General features: G+C 44.1%; 2 protein-coding genes across 16 annotated transcripts in view; one reads left to right on the top strand and one right to left on the bottom strand.

Annotated features, from left to right (window-relative positions):
- Positions 1–12,781, bottom strand: part of TDP1 (tyrosyl-DNA phosphodiesterase 1) — an 89,089-nt gene extending 76,308 nt beyond the window's left edge. For 2 of the 6 annotated variants that reach the window (XM_078447913.2, XM_078447917.2), the window contains exons 1-6: positions 12,660–12,781; positions 12,029–12,370; positions 6,132–6,700; positions 3,960–4,003; positions 2,727–2,782; positions 985–1,081 (exon numbers count right to left, since the gene is read on the bottom strand). In XM_078447913.2, the coding sequence (XP_078304039.2) occupies positions 985–1,081; positions 2,727–2,782; positions 3,960–4,003; positions 6,132–6,696 (762 nt within the window). In that variant the 5' untranslated portion in view covers positions 6,697–6,700; positions 12,029–12,370; positions 12,660–12,781. Of the gene's footprint in view, positions 1–984; positions 1,082–2,726; positions 2,783–3,959; positions 4,004–6,131; positions 6,701–6,924; positions 6,960–9,640; positions 9,817–12,028; positions 12,528–12,659 lie in introns of those variants that run through there. The other 4 variants (XM_078447915.2, XM_078447918.2, XM_078447914.2 and 1 more) reach the window with 4 other exon arrangements.
- Positions 12,782–13,878: 1,097 nt separating this feature from the next.
- Positions 13,879–19,946, top strand: part of EFCAB11 (EF-hand calcium binding domain 11) — a 157,286-nt gene continuing 151,218 nt past the window's right edge. For all 10 annotated transcript variants that reach the window (XR_013555984.2, XM_060620521.3, XM_060620528.3 and 7 more), the window contains exons 1-3: positions 13,879–14,070; positions 14,605–14,700; positions 19,459–19,504. Coding sequence is in view for 9 of the 10 variants with exons in the window: in XM_060620521.3 (XP_060476504.2) it covers positions 13,996–14,070; positions 14,605–14,700; positions 19,459–19,504 (217 nt within the window). In the remaining variant the exon portion in view is untranslated. The remainder of the gene's footprint in view (positions 14,071–14,604; positions 14,701–19,458; positions 19,505–19,946) is intronic.

Genomic DNA, 19,946 nt, shown 5'->3' with positions numbered 1-19,946 from the left:
ACCTGAAAGAAAACTAAAGTACAACGGAGAACTTTAAATACAAACATCAGTCACCTCTGGAAGAAGATTTCTTTTATGTGGCTCCAGAGATGGGAAGTCAGGACCCACGTATAAAAAGTAAAAGGAAATGCTGAGGATTAAATTTTCTGTGTCAACTTGGCTAGGTCACAATACCCACACATTTGGTCACATGTTGCCATGAAGGTATTTTAGATGAGGTTAACAGCTTTAATATTTTGAAGTTTTTGTGAGAGAGACAGAGTGCAAGTGGGGGAGAGGCAGAGAGAGAGCGCATGAGAAAGAAAGAGAGAGAGAGAGAGAGAGAGAGAGAGAGACAGACAGAATCCGAAGCAGGTTCCAGGCTCAGGGCTGTTGGCACAGAGCCCAAAGTGAGGCTCTAACTCACAAACTGCAAGATCATGACCTGAGCCAAAGTCAGACACTCAACTAACTGAGCCACCCAGGCGCCCCTAGATGAGGTTAACATTTAAGTTAATAGACCAAATGCAATAGATTACTCTTTGTTTGGGACCTCAACCAGTCTGTTGAAGGCCTAAGTGAAGGACCAACTCCCTCAAGGCAGAGAGAATTCAGTCTCCAGACTGTCTTTGGACTTAAGCTGTGGCATCTACTTTTCTCAGTCTCCAGCCTGCAGGCTTACCCTTACAAGATTTGGGCTTGCCAGGCCCCACAATCATGCGAGCCAGTTCTTTTAAAATAAGTCTTTCTGCACAAACATACCCTATGGGTTCTGTTCCTCTGGAGAACCTAATACTGAGATACCAGGTCAACATAAAGAAATATCCTTCCGACACAGGGCTACCCACACACAAGACAGGTTATCCCAGGAAGCCTTTAAGCCAAGGCTAGACAAGTATCTGTTGGTGAAGGACAAAAGACTCTTGCCCTTAGATGGGTGGACAGACTCAATGTCTACATGTCCTTCTAACAGAGTAAGCATGACTGCAAACAGAAGTAGCTCACCTGGCAGAGGGAAATGTTTTCATAAGGCTTGGCCTGGGCATGTAAGTGAGCCTTGGCTTCTCGTTTATCTCCATGCACAAGCAGGATTGGTTTCTTCCTGAAAGGAGATCAGAAATATTTAGAATACATCTTTTCTAAAGCTGGACTCTTGGCCAGTTAAGGAATGCTAGTTTCCTTACCACACGTGTTTCTGGCCTTAGTGGTAGTTGAGTACGGAGCTGAGGACAGAGCTAACAGAGTACTACTACTGAGTTCATCTTCACTAACCAGTTACCTTTACAATGGGGTCACGTGGCCTGATCCCGAAACTCTGTTGCGACCCAGAGATGTTGTGACTCCAGAAAATTCCTAATTATCCTCTTTGGTCCAAAATAACACAGTTTGCTCTGTATTCATGGGTTCAGGCTTAGACAGATTAAAAGATAAACAATTATTGTTATCTAGTATGCTCTTTTCTTTCCCTTCCTTTGGACCAAGTCAAAGAGCATTTCCTCATTAGACTTATATTTACTCAACTCCTGTGTACTAGGTACTATCCTAGTCCTGGGAGATACAACAGTGAACAAGCCTAGGCCCACGGCATGATGCAGACTCACTGAGAGGTGGTTATGTTTCAGTGAAACAAGGCATCATCTTGTGACCAAGTGCAGCTCAATGAAATTTAAGTGTCGTGTGGGACTTCTAGGAGGCTGCTCAGAGGGAGCAGAGCTGGGATGTGGCCTTTTTGTCCTTTTTCCTTCCTGCCACTTGGAACACAGACCGGTGACCTGGAGCTCTGGGTGCCATCCTGGACCATGAAGGCATCTGAAGACATGCACCAGGATGGCGGGACAGAAAGACAGAATGGGTGGCTAAGTCCTGAGAACCATGGCAGCCCCGAAATCCAGACCACGAATGTCTACCATCTAGACTTGTTAGGCTGGAGAAGTTTTTTCCTCTCATTTAAGCCACAGTTATTTTTGCTTTTCTGTTACATGCAGCTAAAACTAATTCTTTGTGTCACAGGTCAAATACAAGCTTTTGATGGTCCAAGCCGCTTGGGAAATTTCAATAGCATTTTACCTACTATCACTAGAGGTCTCCAGAATCTAATGTCCTAAATGCACCAAGGACTTTGAGGACCCTTACAGTCATTTTCCTGTAGGAAAATTCCTCCATTCCTCCATTCCACCTGCTGCTATGGGACTCTGCTAGGTGAATGTCAGAAACAAGACAGGTGGCAGGTGACTGTGTGATGCTATCTTTATTTTGTTTGCACTGCCTAACACCGGGCTAAGGAACTGTGAACTACACTGAAAAATCCATCACTTCCATAATCTGGATAAAGGAAGGTTCTAAGACTCCCTTCATTAGCTCCTCAACTACAGGAATCATCATTTGCAAAGCAAAGATTCTTTGAACACTGCTGTGCTAAGTGCAGCATGGCATGCTTCCAAGTCTAGAAAGCAGGTCGCAATGATCTTTTCCTTCACACTAATGTCAAAGTTCTCTTATTTAGGTTGGCATTTGTCCCTCTGTGCTTCTGGACACAACAAGACAAATGCAAAAATTTGTATTAGGAATGCATGTGATTAGTTAGAAGAGCTCAACAAATGCTGTTTTCCCTACGTAACTCTGATTTTGTATGCTTAATAGTTTCAAAAGATACTCTAAGATGAACAGCAGTTGCTTGAGAAATGCTAATCTTGTGTTTTAATGTCCCATTACAGTTACAATTTTATCAGTCATATTGTGGTACTCACCTGAACTGTGGTGGATACTGTTTTATGAGCCAGTCCACATCAAAGCAGTAGTTAAACTAGACAGGGAAAGAAAAGGAATGGAGTTATGGGTAATTCAGCCAAGCAATCTGTAATGAGAAGAGTTTGGCAGCTGAATTGAAGGCAACTCTAGACTAATCAACTCCAAGTATTTACAAACCTGGACATTGATGCTGGAGTACTCAGACCTAAAATACATCTTGAAGGCAATACCCAATGCAAGGGATCCGAATCAGTGGAGTAATGCGTGAGAAAACAGGGTCTGAAGCAAGGATCCTGCATGCTTTGGCAGTATTTGTATTTCTAAATAGTCTTACTATGTATTTTCAACAGCCTCAGATTAATTTAAGTAAAAGGGCTTACAGATTTATCCCCTTTCCCCTAGGTAATTATAAACGAGGCCTTTTACAAAGGAACATTTCCTTTCAGCCTAACTTACGAGCTAGCTTTGTGAATAGGCCTCTGGGACTGGACACTCACTAGGCTTATAACAATTCTATCTTGACTCCAAGTTCTGCACTGAACTTACCTGTGGGGACTCCTCCCCATGCCTTGGTAATCCTTGGCCCTCTACCTGGACCTAGCACCTCAGTCTAGCTAAGAGAACACAAATTCACCCCATGTTCCATCTGGAGACTAGGATTTCAGAGGTCAAGCTGAACAGAAACCATTCAGACAGCTTTGCTCTCTTCATGGATGTGACTGGTTTTCTGTCTGAGAGCCTGGAATCATGAACGTAATTCATCAACACAAGGGGACCAGCTCTATAAAGGAGGAACAATCAAACATGCCGAAGTAACTGTAACTTCTACTCCATTCTTTTTGGTAGGTGTAGGAAACCCTTTTCTAAATTCAATCAAACGACTTGGCCTTCACCCACCTACCCAAACCTCCCCAGGAGTTTGGTCCCTGGTTTCCCAGGGACCAGAGTCCCAGGAGATTAACTGTGTCCCCAAAAGTCTCTCAGGCTGGAATTTCCAAAGTGACTTCTTGTCCAGTCCGTGTACCCTTGTATCAGGAGAGCGAGAAGCTCTCCTGATAGAGGCATCCTTGCTCCATGCTGATGGCTGGATACCAAAACCGTGGCTCTTGGTGCCAGGCTCCTGGTATATGCCATCTTGGGGACCCTGCACAGGACTGAGATAGGACCTCATATTTTCCCGTAAAGTTCTTTATCCCTTTTCATCCAAAGAAAAAGCTTCACCATAAACTCACCTGAGCTGAAGACAGAAGTGTCCCAAATAGAGGGGATAAAATATCTGAGAAGACAAAATGTTTATGTCTAATAAATGATAAAAATCTGGTAAAAATCACAATTGATTTAGTCATGGACAGTCAAAATTTGGCTGAGAGAACAGTGAACTGAGCAATGACTACAAAACTAGACTTTAATGCTCCCTAAAACTCAAGAGAAAATTTCTGAGCTATTGAGTTTTAACAAAATACAACGTAAAACTGAAACCTCCAATTTCAGAACACAATGACTGATCAACTCTAGAAATTGCCAATAACGACAATAACGACATGTGTTGTTCTTTCCAGATTCTAGTTTTTATCTCCTTCAATATTCAAGTCCCTCTCTGAGAAACCTCCCAACCCACGACTAGCAAGACTGTCTTCTCCAGCCTGAGAGCACCTACTTCCTCACCTACAACTCCAAGCTCTCATTTCTAGCAGTCCAACTCATCTCTAAGGGGTCCCACCTCAATCTTTCCAACTAGACTTCAAGTAAGATCAAAAAGGTCACTTCTCATAAACTGTACCAGGAGAGGAATTACACGGTCATTACCACCAACTGCCGCATTTGTACAGGACCTATTAGGTGCCAAGTACCGTTCTTATCATGTCCATGGTGTTGACAGTGGATTTTGTGGAGGTGGAGTTGGTCATTCCCCCTTTGTGGAGGGGTCATCTCCCCTTAGAAGGCTGTTCATGGCCACAGAGCTAGGAAGGGCCAGTCAGAATCTGAAGCCAGGCTGCTATCTGGCTTCAGCACTTGTACTCTTAACCATCAAACTGCCTGAGGATTAAAAATAGGCTCCTTTATTTGACCCATGCTTATTGAGTCCTTCCTATCTGTCATGTGTCAGCAACATGCTGGGGTACAAAGATTTCAGCAGTACCCTTAAGGAAGCTATCTTTACGAAAGAGGTATACACAAGGAATGTACTGCAATTTCTTGATGGCATCCCGTATTTCGCCCCTCCTAGACTTTGAGAATTTGCTAGAATGCCTCAGAGAACTCAGGAAAGCGTGTTACTTACTAGACTACTAGGTTAGTATAAAAGGATACAACTCAGGAACAGCCAGATGAAAGATGCATAGAGCAAAGTATGGGGCAAGGGGTGTGTCCCGTCCACCTCCATGTGTTCACCAACCTGGAAGCTCTCCAAACCTCTTCACAGGTTTTTTTTAAGATGGTGGCTTCATTAGACAGGCATGACTGATGAACTCATTGGCCATTAGTGATGAACGCCCGCCAGCCTCTCCCCACTTCCTTGGAGATAAGGGGCAGGACTCAAAGTTCCAACTTTAATGACACAGTTGGTTCCCCTTGGCAATCAGTCCTCTATTCTTAGGGCTTTCCAAAAGTCACCTCATTGACCCAGGAGTGATTGAAAGGGGCTTGTTACGAGTAACTGAAGACACTTCCTTGACCTTTATTACTTTAGAGCTGTTGGAGGAGCCTGGGACAAAAACCAAGTACAACCAGGAACGAAAACCAAATACATACACATCATAACATCACATAGAGACGCCCTGGGAAATAAGCAAACCAAGCAAAAACTATCTTTGGATTCAGAACTGCAATCTATTTGCATGCTGGTGTTCTTTTTTTTTTTTTTTTAGTTTTTTGCTGGTGTTCTTTTTAATTCTTCACCAGGAACAAAGACCTGGCTTCCAAGCAGTGGTTCTCAAACCTGACTGGGTATTAGAATCCCCTGAAAAGCTTCTTAACACATCGCAGGTCCTGCTCCCACAGTGGGACTCAATGAACCTGGGTGAAGCCCGAATTTGCATTAGGAAATTTGCATTTCCTTAAGTTTTAGGAGATTCTACCACTGCTCATCCATGGACCAAAGAACTGCTGTCAAGCATTTGCTATTGCATGAAAGTAGTAAGTTTCATCTTTACAAGTTCACACAATGTTTAGAATTGTCTAAATATTCCAACTGGATGGAGCAACACCATGATTTCCTGACCCAAGGAAACAGCTTACAGTCAAACTAATGCATTTGCTTGTCAAAATGCTTTTTTTCCCCTGAAAGTAGCTAAGACTGCTAACGAGGGTTCTTGGAGACCATTCTGGGTTACCCTCCTTGTTTTGCCATGGGGGACCCTCTTAAGCGCAGTCTGACAGCTCCTGGACACCCAGCATCCACTTACCCTTGATGTGGAGGGCTCCAGAGTTATCCTTTGGCTCAATGCCCGAGACTCTAGTGAGGTAAAATCGGAAGGGGTTCCCTTTATCCAACATGTCCCAAATGTCTTGGCCTTCCCCTGAAGTTTCATACTCCTCTTCCTCCTCCTCGAGCCTGTGGTGTGCAGGAGGGGTGGGATTTCCAGGTCTTTGGGCAGCACTGTCTTTAGAAGAGATGCCTCTCTCCTCTTTGACCACAATGTTCTTAGCCTGCTTCTGCCGGGTTTCTGGTTGCAGCTCATCATCGCTGCTAGAGAGACACCAACCTAGGTCTTCCTGGGAACCACTCCTTTGCCTTTTGGGAGGTGAAACTTCTGAAACTGAATCCGCGTTGCTGAATTTCACGGGTGATCTTTTCCTTCTATGGGCAGCTTTCCTAGCCTCAGAACAGGTGTATCTTGGCTCATTTGCTGCTCCCTGCCCAGCATGAGGGAGGGAAAAAGTAGAGGGCTTGTCTAGTTTTGGCTTTTCGTCTTCACTTTCATCACTACTGGATATTGTCCACTTTCCATAATCGCCTTCCTGAGACATAGTTCTGGAAATAAAAGACAAATACTGTTTTTCCATTCTCCAGGCCACTGACAAACTTGCTCTCAAATTCCCTGTCAGTGTGAGTTTCTGCAACACGCACAGCACACTTGACACTCAGATGCTGAACCACATAACTAACATCAGCTGTTTTGCAGGTGTTCAGACACACATTACCAGATTTTGCTACAGGACTTTGGCAAATAAAGTGACAGCAAAAATCCTACTCACCTTCTCCTTTCAACCCAGACCTTGTCCTTGGAAGCCTGAGGAAAAGAGTGGGGGCCAAACTTCAAAAATCAAAATGTTCATTCTTGACCCTGAATCTTTTAAACTGGTGGGTGCTTGAGGTTAAGATAATTTAATGAATTTCAAGAGTAATTCTGACTATTCAAATTTTTGAGGTTAAATTGGAGTTTACAAATTTATCCTTCACCCAAGCATGGAGCCCACAGGACTTTAGCAATTCCTACTCCCCTAAAGCTACTTACCATTAAGCTTAACAAAATTCTCAAGACCGTGTCAAATGATCAATTCTGTATATACATTATATAGAATTACTACCGTGAGGACCCAGCCATCATATTGGCATTGACCTACATCAAACTATTAAAATCTGCAGAGAACTTATGCTGAAGCAAAACACTCCTTTACTTGACCAGAGTCGAATTTCTACTTTTTAAAAAATGTTTATTTTGAAAGAGAAAGGGGGAGAGAGAGACAGAAAGTGCACACACATGGGGGAGGGGCAGAGAGGGAGGGAGAATCCCAAGCAGGCTTCGCTGTCAGCATAAAGCCCAACTCCAGGCAGGCTCGATCTCACCAACCTTGAGATCACGACCTGAGTCAAAATTAAGAGCCAGATGCTTAACTGACTGAGCCACTCAGGTGCCCCCAATTTCTATTTTAAGAAAACATATGAAAACATATGAACTACTTTTGGTTTTGCTACCTACAAAATCTCACCAATTCATGTGTAAAGACCTATCTAAGTACATTTTCCAGATAGCTCAAGGACAGCTCCTTAGTGGGTTCTTCTAAAAACAACAACAACAACAAAAACCAAAAAACAAAACCATTCTCATACAAGACCCAAAGAAAAACTGCATCTAAGAGTCTGTGCTTAAATTGTCAACATTTCTCTTTTTAAGAAACTGAGGTCACATATCCGAGTACACCAACGTGGACTGTAGCACTCTGTTCACAGGACCCCCAGCCCTTCCCCCAAAATCCCCAAAACCTTAATTCTACACCAAAAAACTTGCAAATGATTATACTTTCAGGTTTCAAGCTAAAAAGGTTTAAGTAGGCCCTTAACCAAGGTGGGGCCTGAATCCATGACCCCAAGATCAAGAGTTGAGTGCTCTACCAAATGAGTCAGCCAGATGGCTATCAAGCTGATGTATTTAAGGTATTTATCACCTATCACAATTTTTAAAAAAAATTTTTTTTGAGTGCACATGCACTCACATACATGCATAAGCAAGAGAGCAGCACAGAGAAGGGGACAGAGGATCCAAAAAGGATTCAGCACTGATAGGAGAGAACCCAATGTGGGGTTCAAACCCACGTGAGATCATGACCTGAGCTGAAGTCGACGCTCAACCCAATGAGCCACCCAGGTGCCTCTCATTTTTTCAATTAATGACCAGTTAAGCTAAGTTTCTCCTATAATTTACCTATTTCTGAGGTGTTTTTAAAGCAGTGTGTTTACACAATGATTTGACCTGTTCTTGAGAGCTCAGGGTACCTATTAATATCACCTACTATGGCTGTTTTACAAAGCCCCAGGGACTGTAGACCTCGCTTTGCTCTTGTACTAGTGGCCCTAGACTCCGAGTCTAAGTCTTTTGCTTTCTCAAAGTGCTCTGTCCAGCCTACTTCTAAATTGTTAGAACTGAGAATAGGCTTTTCCCCTATATGGTTTCTAGTCTGCTAAGAGTTAAGAAACCAGGGGCGCCTGGGTGGCTCAGTCGGTTAAGCATCTGACTTCAACTTAGGTCATGATCTCACAGTTCGTGAGTTCAAGCCCTGCATCGGGCTCTGTGCTGTCAGCTGAGAGCCCGGAGCCTGCTTCAGATTCTATGTCTCCTTCTCCCTCTGCTCCTCCCCGCTCATGCTCTGTCTCTTTCTCCTTCAAAAATTAAAAAAAAGAAAGAAACCAGATAACCAAACTTGTTAGAACTATTCGAGTTAACAGGATCTTAGCCATGTTTTCCTCATGAAAGCTATTTAGACACTTACTACCAAACACATTTAACCAGCTCAGATTTTTAAAATCTTGTTTTAATTTCAACTTTGGTTTCTCTTGTGTTCTAGACTCTTGGAGGCTGCTGGATAGAGGTATTTTATGCTCTCACAATTCACTCTGAACTGAAGGAACTTTGAAGGAATGACTGTTGTGCCCAGTTTTGTGACTTTAAAAAATTTAATAGGACCACCTCCTTAGGAAGAACCTTTAGCTCTAGCTTTCAATGAATTCTCAAACAGCAGTAAAGCTAGGCACTTAGTAATAAAATCTTCAATTAAGAGTCCTCAGAGGCTGTTCTTTTTCAATTCCTTCTTATTCTAGAACAGTTTTTAGGTGAGAAAGGGTTCAGCTTCCAGCCTAAGTTGTATGCAGACACCTTAGAGCCTACAACTATTCCTCTCCCAGATGAATTACATCTAAATTAAGTGGAATTTAAGAGTCCAGAGAACTCTGTAGGGAAGATACTCCTCTTTAGTGACCCAGCTATTTTGAATCCTGAAGTGTTCTAGAAAAAGTAGCTAAAACTGCAAACTTCAGGATTATTCTGATCTACTTTTTCTAGAACACGTGGAGGAAGGAGAAAGACCATTCCCCCAAAAGTAGGAGGCATAAAGTTTTGAAAAAGACATTTTCTAAAGAAAAAAAAAAAAGTTTTTTATCTGCTGTACACATGGTTTAAGTTTTAAATTGGCTCACACTCAAAAGTAGGAGCTGTTTATGGAGCACCTGGGTGGCTCAGTTGATTGAGCATCCGACTTCAGCTCAGGTCATGATCTCGCGGTCTGTGAGTTCGAGCCCGCGTCAGACTCTGTGCTGACAGCTCAGAGCCTGAAGCCTGTTTCAGATTCTGTGTATACCTCTCTCTCTGCCCCTCCCCCGTTCGTGCTCCGTCTCTCTGTCAAAAATAAAACAAACATTAAAAAAAATTTTTTTTTTTTTTTTTTTAAAGTAAAGCTGTTTAGTCATTAAAGGCAAAACACCTTTGGAATTAAAAAAAAAAAAAAAAAAACATAAAACATAACAAGTCATTACATCCAGCAGGTTACCAAGCTCTTCATGAAATCAAGGTGTTTAGCCTGATGAGGAGGAGTGGTTGAAACTTCAAGATCAGGAATTTACTTTGGAGGACTCGGTCTGGTTCCAGTATCAGAATTTTACTTCTCTGCCACACAGGCATTCTCCGAGCCATTTTGTTATCAAGTTATAGTGTTACAAAGATAGAACTCAAGAAGAATCCTTCAACTGTTTATCGTTGGTCTTCCCTGGGCAGTGACCGGCACAGGTCTGACATCACAATTCCGGTAAATGGTGTCGCAGAAATGAGACAACTGCAATACAGATGGGCCAATTCTGAGACCCAACATCCACTCGGGTCTGCAAAGAGCAGGGTTTCCCGAAGTGAAGGTGACTGGGACGGACACGAACAACAGTAACATCACATTATAAAAGTACTTCCCTTGGGGCACCTGGGTGGCCCTGTTACCCATCCTACTCTGGACTTCGGCTCAGGTCATCCCACAGTTTGAGAGTTCGAACCCCTGGGCTCTTCATAGACAGTGCAGAGCCTGCCTGGGTTTCTTTCTCTCCCTCTCTGACCCTTCCCCTCTGCTCATGCACGCACATGCTCGCTCTCAAAAACGAACATTAAATCAAAATAACTCAAACAATAAAGAAGTACCTCCCTTTTCCATTCCTGTCTCTTTGACAGAGTTGTAGTGTTGCAGAAATGCCTCAAGAGACTTTGGGCTCTTCTGCAGGCACCAGGACTTTTTTTTTTTTTTTTAAACCACAAAGTACCTTCTAACTTCGTTTCATTTACACCAAAATAAAGCTTAGTTTTAAATATTCACGTGAAATTGTATTCTAATGCACACTTTCAACAACAGTGCTGGTATTACAAGGGAGACAAAAACTGGGGAGGGTGCAGGCAAACGTGTGACCAAAATACTGACGGAAATAGGGCAAACAGCATTAGGCTACATTGCCAAGGAGGATGAAAATCGCACATTCTCCCACCCAATGCTAACTGCGAACACTAGAGATTCTCATGGGGGGTGGGGAGGGCTGTGGATGCAAATGCATACTCCTCTCAAAGCTGCTAGCTCCTCCTCTCCCCCCCCAACCCCACCACACCAGACCCAACTGGGGCGTATCTTTTCTGCACTCCAGCAGCTCCTTGCAGAATGTGCAGACCCTCAGGAGAGTATAGGGGTCAGGCTTCTCAACAAAGGCCCTGTGTGGGCCACCCCTGGGCAAACATGGACCCCCATCTCAAATCCAGTCATTACTAGGTGGTCAATGTGCAATTGGGCAGGTTACTTTACTGCTGAGACAGTTTCCTCCTCCATAAAGTGTGTATCCATAAAGTATCATACAGACCTCCCAGAATTCACTCGTACAACAGATCCTTATCGAACAGCTACTATAGGCCAAGCACTGGGAATAACGAGTTAACACAAACTCTTTTTGCCCTACAAGGACTAATATTTGGGCGGGGGGAGAAGAACCCAGAAAAAACAAGCTGTCTTTCCAGACACTCACAGCATTTTTCAAGTAGCAGAGAATAACAGGGACATAATTACTTTGGAATACTCTCTGGATAAATAACACTCATGTGAGATCTGGAGCATGAAAAAAACCCAGCGGAAGGTGGTATTCCAAGTAGAGGGAATCCAACTTGCCAAAGCCTGGAGGTGGGAACAAAGCTGTAATAGCTCCTAAAGCAGACAAAAGGATTTGGGCAAAGCAGGCAGTAGTTCTGGATGAAGGGAGTGGGGAATTAAATCAAGTGTTAAAGATTCTAGATTTCAGTCTAAAGGGAGAGGGCCCACTGAAATGCTTTGATAAGCAGGGGGAGTACCCTGGTCCAACTTTTTTTTTTTTTAACATTTATTTTTGAAAGAGATACCAAGTGCAAGCGGGAGAGGGAGAGGGGGAGAGGAGAGGGGGGAGAAAGAAAAGAAAGTATCAGAAGCAGGCTCAGGCTCCGAGCTGTCAGCACAGAGCCCGACGCGGGCAAGATCACCATCCGAGCCGAAGTCGGACGCTTAACCGACTGAGCCATCCAGACGCCCCTCGACTTACCCTTTTAGTACACGACGTTCCCTAATTGGGGGTGAACAATTTGGAGACGACCCCGGGAGTGAGGCGGCAGGGGCGGTGGGGATGCAGTGAAGCGGACTGATTCGGGGGACGCCGCGGCAGTAACGACAGGGGCTACCCCCTCCGTGCGCCGACCTCGGGCCAAGCACCCTTCGAAGCGCTCTGCCGGGAATAAACTCCGTTCGCGCTCGCACCAAGCCTCTGCGAAGTCCCGCGACTAACTGTCTTCATGGAGGGGGCAGCCGAGCCCAGGAAAGTTCAGGGCCTGACACAGGGTCAGCGCCCCCACCCGCGCCAGCATCACCACCTGCGGACACCACCCACCTACCGCAGGGAGAAGCCGAAGTGAGAACTCGAGCGCGGGGACCCCTCACACCCACACTCCCCGCCGGACCCTGCTCTCCGCGGCGCCCAACAGGTTCTCGGATTGAGGAAGCCGAGGCCCGGGAGGGGACGTTCCCCAGGGTCTTGCCCAGCTACCCCCGCTTCTCTCAGATTCCACCTCCCGCCCCGCCGGGCCCCAGAATTCCCGGGACCAGAGCCCCAGCACCGCGACCAGGCCGGAAGGAGCAGGGTCTCGCCGGCCCGGCTCCCGCAACAGTCGAACACGCACCTGAAACTTCCACGGCCCACAGCCACCAAGATCCGCGCCTTCTCAACCGCGGCGCGCGCCTGCGCGCGGTTTAAACCCTCCCCGCCGAGGCTCGCACCTCTTGGCCCTGCCCCTTCCCGTTCCGGGACGCCGGCCGCTGGGTCCTAAAGACCGCCGTGTCCTAAGGGGCTACAGGCGCTTCCTGCAGGAAGGGGTGGAAGGGAGCCCCCCTCGCCCCCCCGCAGCCTCCAGCTCTCGTCTCACCACTTGACCACTTGTCCTAAAAGGAAGAGAGAGAAAATTAAGTCTTCTTTCTCCTCTCTTAATTAACAAAACGCATCCCCTTTACAGGGGTTCTCATAGCTTCAGGCTGCCTGGAGCTCGAGGCAGGGGGTATTTACTTAAAGGTACAGGATCAGCTGAGGGCTGAGATCTGTGTCCTCATAGGAGCGGGGGCTCGCTGGGGACGCAAGCTTGTAAAACTTGCTGTAAAGGAAAAGGTTAAATGAGCTCCCATCACCCTCAACCGCGAATGCCTGTTTCTTTGAAACAGGTGTGTGTTTAATCTTACTCGTTTGCCGGAAGCGAGGTCTGAAACAAACTTTTGCAAAACGGAACACTCCCCATATTCCTTGAATATCATGTTTATGATAACTATTTTCAGAGTTGTTTTTTTTTTCTTTCAAACTAGGCACCGCTCCCAGAGGACTGAGTGAAAAACTCTGTGGAAACGTCCCAAGGACTTGGTTCGTTTACTCAACGTCTGCTTTGTGCCCGGCATCGTGCTAGGTGCCTGGGTTATTAGGAGGACAAAACAGACATAGTGACTACCCTGGAGGGCTCGACCCCAATGAATAGCCCATCCACACGTGAATCATGGACTTGTTTCTCTTTGGTTGCTTTTATGCTTTGTTCACATTTTTGTGTTTCCTATAATGCTATAATGTTATCCACAGTGCCATAGATAAAAATTACCAGTTACTTATTGCAAGGTGTGGGGGGCAGAAACATGGAAGGAATCCTGCAAGAGACTTTGAAGCAGGACCTAGGTGAGCGGGATGCCATCCGCGCGCGAGGAGTTAAGGAGGAAAGAATGGCTGAGCCAACGCTGGGGGCGGGCTCCGGAACCTCTCTGCCATAGGCTGTTCCAAGGAAACAGGCCTAAAGCCTCTGGCCAATAGGATTGCTGGATCAACGCCAGTGGCTAGCAGGTCGTCCAATGGGAGAAGACATTGGGGGTGTCCGGCCAAGTTCGGCTTCCTTAGCTGCGGGGAGCTTGGCCAGAGGTCTGCAGCTGCCGGCTTCTGGTCTCGGAGGTCGCGGGTTCTGCTATCCCGATGCGGTTGTGGCTGTCGCGATGTTTTTTTCTGAGGCTGGGGCCCGACCACGGACGTGGGAAGCCAGCCCCTCAGAACACAAGAAGTGGGTGAAAGTAGGTGTCCGGAGAGCTGGTACTCGGATTCTAACTTGACCAAGAACTCTCATTTCCGTCACCTGCCTGGGTCTCACTCAGCTCGGTTGCACTGACAAGAAGTGAACTGGCCTTCTAAAGTGTCATAGTTAATGACTGAGCCTAGAGCTGCAAGGCTTCTCGCTCCCTGTCCAGTGTTCTGGCTATTTCCAAGTTCCTTCTTTTCCCCGCTACGTAGTCTATTAATAATAACCTCTACCCAGTATCTACCTCACCTTCCTAATTCTAGAACTGAATTTTAGGTAGAATTTACCCCGGTGGTTTAAATGAATTAATTTGCGTCAGTCTAGCGATTGATCAAGTCGTTTGCACTTTTGGGGGGGGGTAAATTTTAGCACATTAAGAATTTTGGAGAAGTAAAATTAGAATAATCAAACTCCATTGCCGAACCCTCCTGCTCAGCTGAGTTTTAGATTTTGGAGATCTACATAAACTAGTAATAAAGATAATAAACAAACGGTTTCCATCTAACTGAAGATATTTAATGTTCTTTAGGTGTTTAAAGCATGCGATGAAGATAACAAAGGCTATCTAAGCAGAGAGGACTTTAAAGTGGCTGTTGTAATGCTGTTTGGGTACAAGCCCACCAAGGTAGAGCTTTCTTCCTATATTTGGGAATGGGTAGACAATACAGTTGGGGTAGTTTGTAAGTAAAGCGCAGTGGCTAGTTTAGGATGTTTATAAGGAAATCACTGCCTTTCAGAGCAATTTCAGAGATATGTCCAGTGCTGACTTTTAAGAACCTAACTCAGGGATGAGAGATGCCTGGCTGGTTCAGTCCAGTAAGTGTCCAACTTCCACTCAGGTCACGATCTCATGGCTGGTGAGTTTGAGCCCCACGTCAGCTCTGTGCTGACAGCTCAGAGCAGAGCCTGGAGCCTGCTTCAGATTCTGTGTCCCTCTCTTGCTCTGCCCTTCCCCGGCTCATGCTCCAACAAACATTAAACAAAAATAAAAAAAATAAAGAACCTAACTCAGGGATGAATTCAAGTTCATCCCTGGAACTTGGTGGATGAAGCCAACGCACCACTGGTTACTAATAATAAGTACAAGATGCTAGGAAGGTGTCAAGATGGAAGGCTGTGGGGAGGGCATTGGTAATAGGAGGAATTCATTTAAATTATAAAACGTATATTTATATGGTCAAAAAATTCAAACAATCCAGGCAAAGTATGAAGTTGAATATAAAATCTCTTTGCTACCAAAGAGTCCCACTCCTCAGGGGTTATCATTTACAATTTTTTATGCATCATTCAAAATTTCCAGTGCATAACATGCTTGGCATTCTATTGAAAAAGTGGATGCATTGTATGCCTGTTTTATTTTGTTTATTTTCACTTAACAAAAGAGCACACACCACCATGTTTTACTGTGTTTTTTTTTGAACTTTAATTTTTTTTAAGTTTATTTATTTTGAGGGAGGGAGAGAGAATACCAAGCAGGCCACTCACCGTCAGCATGGAGCCCAACACAGGGCTCAAACCCACGAACTATGAGATCATGACCTGAGCCGAAGCCAAGAGTCTGACACTTAACCAACTGAGCCACCCAGGCACCCCACACATCACCATGTTTTATTTTATTTTTAAATTTTTTTTTAACATTTATTTATTTTTGAGACAGAGAGACAGCATGAACAGGGGAGGGTCAGAGAGAGAGGGAGACACAGAATCTGAAACAGGCTCCAGGCTCTGAGCTGTCAGCACAGAGCCTGACGCGGGGCTCGAACTCACAAGCTGCGAGATCGTGACCTGAGCTGAAGCCGGATGCTTAACCGACTGAGCCACCCAGGCGCCCCGTCATCACCATGTTTTAAAAAGTAGTTGCATAGTATTCTTTTTAGCCAGTTTCCTGTTTTTGGTCACTTAGATTGCCCCATTATTTTTCATTCCTACAAACGTTGTGATGAGCATCCTTTTATATGGTTATTCTTGTGGATGTATATCTGTGGAATAAATTCCTGGAAGTACAATTGCTAGGTAATTTGAAGTTTTGTTGGATATTATTCTCCAGGAAACTTTGCCCTCCTTCACTAATAATGAGAGTTGAACTGAGCTTCAAGGAACGTCCTGCCTTAGGAGGGCAAATTTCCTGTTCCCCTTTGTCTTTGTGCTGCTCCCTTTGTTACATTCATTCTAAAGATGGATCCCTCTTGTTAAGGTGCTGAACTGAAATTCATCAGAGACAAGATCTTGTCCAGGTTTAAGAAATTCATTTACAGCCATCAAACAGAGGGCTCTGGAATGCCTCCCTCGTGCCCTCCTTAAACCAAATAGCTTGGCAATCACTTTGGCCCAGCTGTTCCTCATGAGCGGGCTCTGCCTGTCAGATTACCAGCCCAGCAAAGCCAGGGACCAGGTGATGTCTCACGTCTCCGTCCTTCATTATGCTTGAATGTATCACCACTTCACGGTAAATAAGTTCTGCTGATACAAATATGTCTCATGAACGGATCAGGTGGGCTCAAGGTGGTTCACCTACTAGCAGATGCTTGGTTACTGAGAAGCTGATCACGGAGCTCAGAGCGGTAGTCAGGGCTGACTCCCAGAAATTGCAGCTCTCCTGTTAACCTGCAGGTATTTCAGCTAGAATTCCAAATCAGGTCAGCTCAATGGGCCCAGCCTTTGAAGCATTGTATTTAACCTTGCTGGAAAGATAACTGGTTTCATTTTGCTTTGATCACCCTTGAGCCTACTTAATTGGCTTTAACTTTAGACTATAAGTGAGGAATTGAATGACAAGTGCAGTGATGTGCTCACATACGTATATATGTACACTTCATGAGATTTAACAGATTTTTACTTGTATTTTCATGCCTGGTTGAGGTTTGGTGGTTTTGTTGTTTTGTTTTGTTTTTAAGAGTAGTTGAGAAGGTGGGAGAAGGATAGGGGGAAGGAGAGAGAGAAATTCAAGCAGAGTCCATACCCAGGGTGGAGCACAATGGGGGGCTCAAACCCAGGACTCTTAGATCATGACCTGAGCCGAAATCAAGAGGTGGACACTCAACCCACTGAGCCACCCAGGTGCCCCTTGGCTTTTATTTTTTAATCAAATGTCTTTTGACTGCAAATGACTAAGCAGTAAAGTGATAGCAAGTCACTGGTACACCTGTCAATCATTTGTATGTGTCAATCGTTTTGTTAAATGACAATGTGCACCCTCTGTGAAATGTAGCAGATTTTTACTTTTATAGTGGGTTGAGGTTTGGGGTTTAATTTTATTTAATTTTAAAGATCTTATTTTTAAGTAGTCCCTACATCCGACATTGGGCTTGAACTCACAACCTTGAGATCAAGAGCCACACACTCCTGACTGAGCCAGCTAGGCACCCCTAGGGTTTTATTTTTGAATATTGCTTTTGAGCAAATGAAATATTTATTGAATGCATGGAATGTAATAAATCATTTATACACTCACGGCAGTTGTTTACACAAGGAAATCTGTTAAGTGTTCCTGTTTAATAAAATGAACACTTGCTAGTTGCTGGAGATATAAAGACGAATAAAATATAGTCCGTGTTGTGAAGCAGTTCACGGTTTAGTGTAAAGAGACTTATAAAACTCTGTGATAAATACTGAGATGGAGAAGAACAGAAAGGACCCAAAGTGAAAGGGACAAGGAAGAGGGTCTTGAAATCCTAGTGTAAAGTAGGAGTCTAGGCGTCACTTAGACTGGAAGAGCTAGCTAGACTCTTCTGATATGAGGTGTCCAGAAGCACTTTGTGGTGTTGGGAGATGATCTGCCCTGATGACTTGATGTGGTTGGTGGTTAAGAGAGGGGTGTGAAACCAGGACTATAGCAATAGTGATGCCACCAAGTAGGAAAATTAAGGAGTAGGCTTAGAGGAAAGTCAATGACTTCAATTGGGGGCACATTAAGTTTGAGGAGGCTCTGAGCATCCTAAGTGAATTCACTCATTAAATATTATGCTGGTGTTGAGGTTATGGTGGTAAAGATCGGCTCTCAGATTGTGCCACCACTTGTAAATGTAGGAGTCTGGAACTGGGTGAGGAATTGAGAGGTAAGGGCTGGAGACAGTTTGTGGACTCCTCAGTTTACAGGTGCTAGATCATGAGCCTGGGTGGCATTGCCCCAAAACAGTGTTACACAGCGTGAAAGGCAGTGGACCACTGGGGGTACCGACAGTTAAGGGTAGGGAGGGGCAGGAGGAACCAGGAAAGTGCAGGGCATGGAATCCAAGGTAGAGAAACTATGTCAGGTATTGCCAACTTTCTCATTCCATAATGTTTATAATGCCCTTGTAACAGTAAAGGGAAGTGCTTATATTTTAATAATATAGCGAAAACAGTTTCCTGACACTTATATAGGGTATGTTCTGAAACATGTTTAAAAAGCCATAGGAAAAGAAAAATGCAGACTAGGCCAAATGTTAATAGTGGTTCTCATTGGACGGCTGTTTTTAAAAATGTTCTTCATGGGGCGCCTGGGTGGCTTGGTCGGTTAAACGTCCGACTTCGGCTCAGGTCATGATCTCGCGGTCCGTGAGTTCGAGCCCCGCGTCGGGCTCTGTGCTGACAGCTCAGAGCCTGGAGCCCGTTTCAGATTCTGTGTCTCCCTCTCTCTCTGCCCCTCCCCTGTTCATGCTCTGTCTCTCTCTGTCTCAAAAATAAATAAACGTTAAAAAAAAATTAAAAAAAAAAATGTTCTTCATAAAAAAAATGAATAAATAAAATAAAAAAAAATGTTCTTCACGATCTTATATATTTTTTGTGGTTTCTACATATTACTTTCATAATCAGGAAAAAAAGAGGTAAAAAACAAAGCCATAGAGCTCATTGCAACAATTGCTTGTATTTGTCTAAAATTGAAAAGTTAGCTTTTAGGTCATGTGACAGCCAAGTTGATGGTATATGCTTCAACTATGTTGGTCAATGGAATAGTATTGGGGCCATTAGGGTCTGTAGCAGATTAGCATATTGTGTCATATAGATATATAGATATTTCTTGCTTTAATGCCACTTAATTTTTTATTGATTTTTTTTAAAGATTTTTTCTTAAATTCCAGTTCGTTAACATAGAGTGTAATATTAGTTTCAAGTGTACAATATAGTGATTTAACACTTCCCTACAACACCCGGTGCTCATCACAAGTGCCCTCCTTAATCCCCAATCACCTGTTTCACCCATACCCCCCCCCCAACCCTAGATACAGATGGAATAATAAAATTTCTATTACAGCTGTCTTGTCCTGTGATATTAGTTGTCTACTAGACTCAACACAGTTTGTTTCTCATAAAATATAATCCTTCTCCACACCCCAGGAATTAAGAACTCCCACTGTGAAAACATTTGATGAAATTATATGTGCTTTTCTTTCTTCTTTTCTAGATAGAAGCTGATTCTGTGATGTCTTCAGTAAATCCAAACACTTCTGGTAATATGAAAGTTAATATTAATTTTTAGACTTCATAAAATCAAAATTAACAAAAATAGAGACTATAAAGCACACCTTTGTCTTGTTCTGTTTCAAAGAAAGATTTTGGTTCTTTAATGTATTCATAAGTGTAATAGGATGTTTATTGTAGGGAAGTTTGAAACCATTGAAAAGCATAAAGAAAAAAATGTTGCTTGTAATGTGAACATCCAACTGTTGATCAGTATTTTCTGACTTAGATGAGCAGAAGTGGCACTTTACTGAAATGGAAAGACTTGAGAAGGTTTGGGGTTGGGGGAGAGCCAGAGTTCACGTCTGAAAATGCTACGTTTGAGAAATTTCAATCTGTGATATCCGGGCATTCAGGCTGCGTGAATACGGAATTCAGAGGAAAGCTGTGGGCTGGAGAAATAAATTTGGGAGCCGTTCGCATGTAGATGGT

The sequence above is a fragment of the Panthera onca genome, chromosome B3 (genome assembly GCF_046562875.1).
Source record: "Panthera onca isolate mPanOnc1 chromosome B3, mPanOnc1 haplotype 2, whole genome shotgun sequence".
NCBI lineage: Eukaryota > Metazoa > Chordata > Mammalia > Carnivora > Felidae > Panthera > Panthera onca.
The sequence above is the reverse complement of the archived record's forward strand: the minus strand, read 5'-3'. Positions and strand labels throughout refer to the sequence as shown.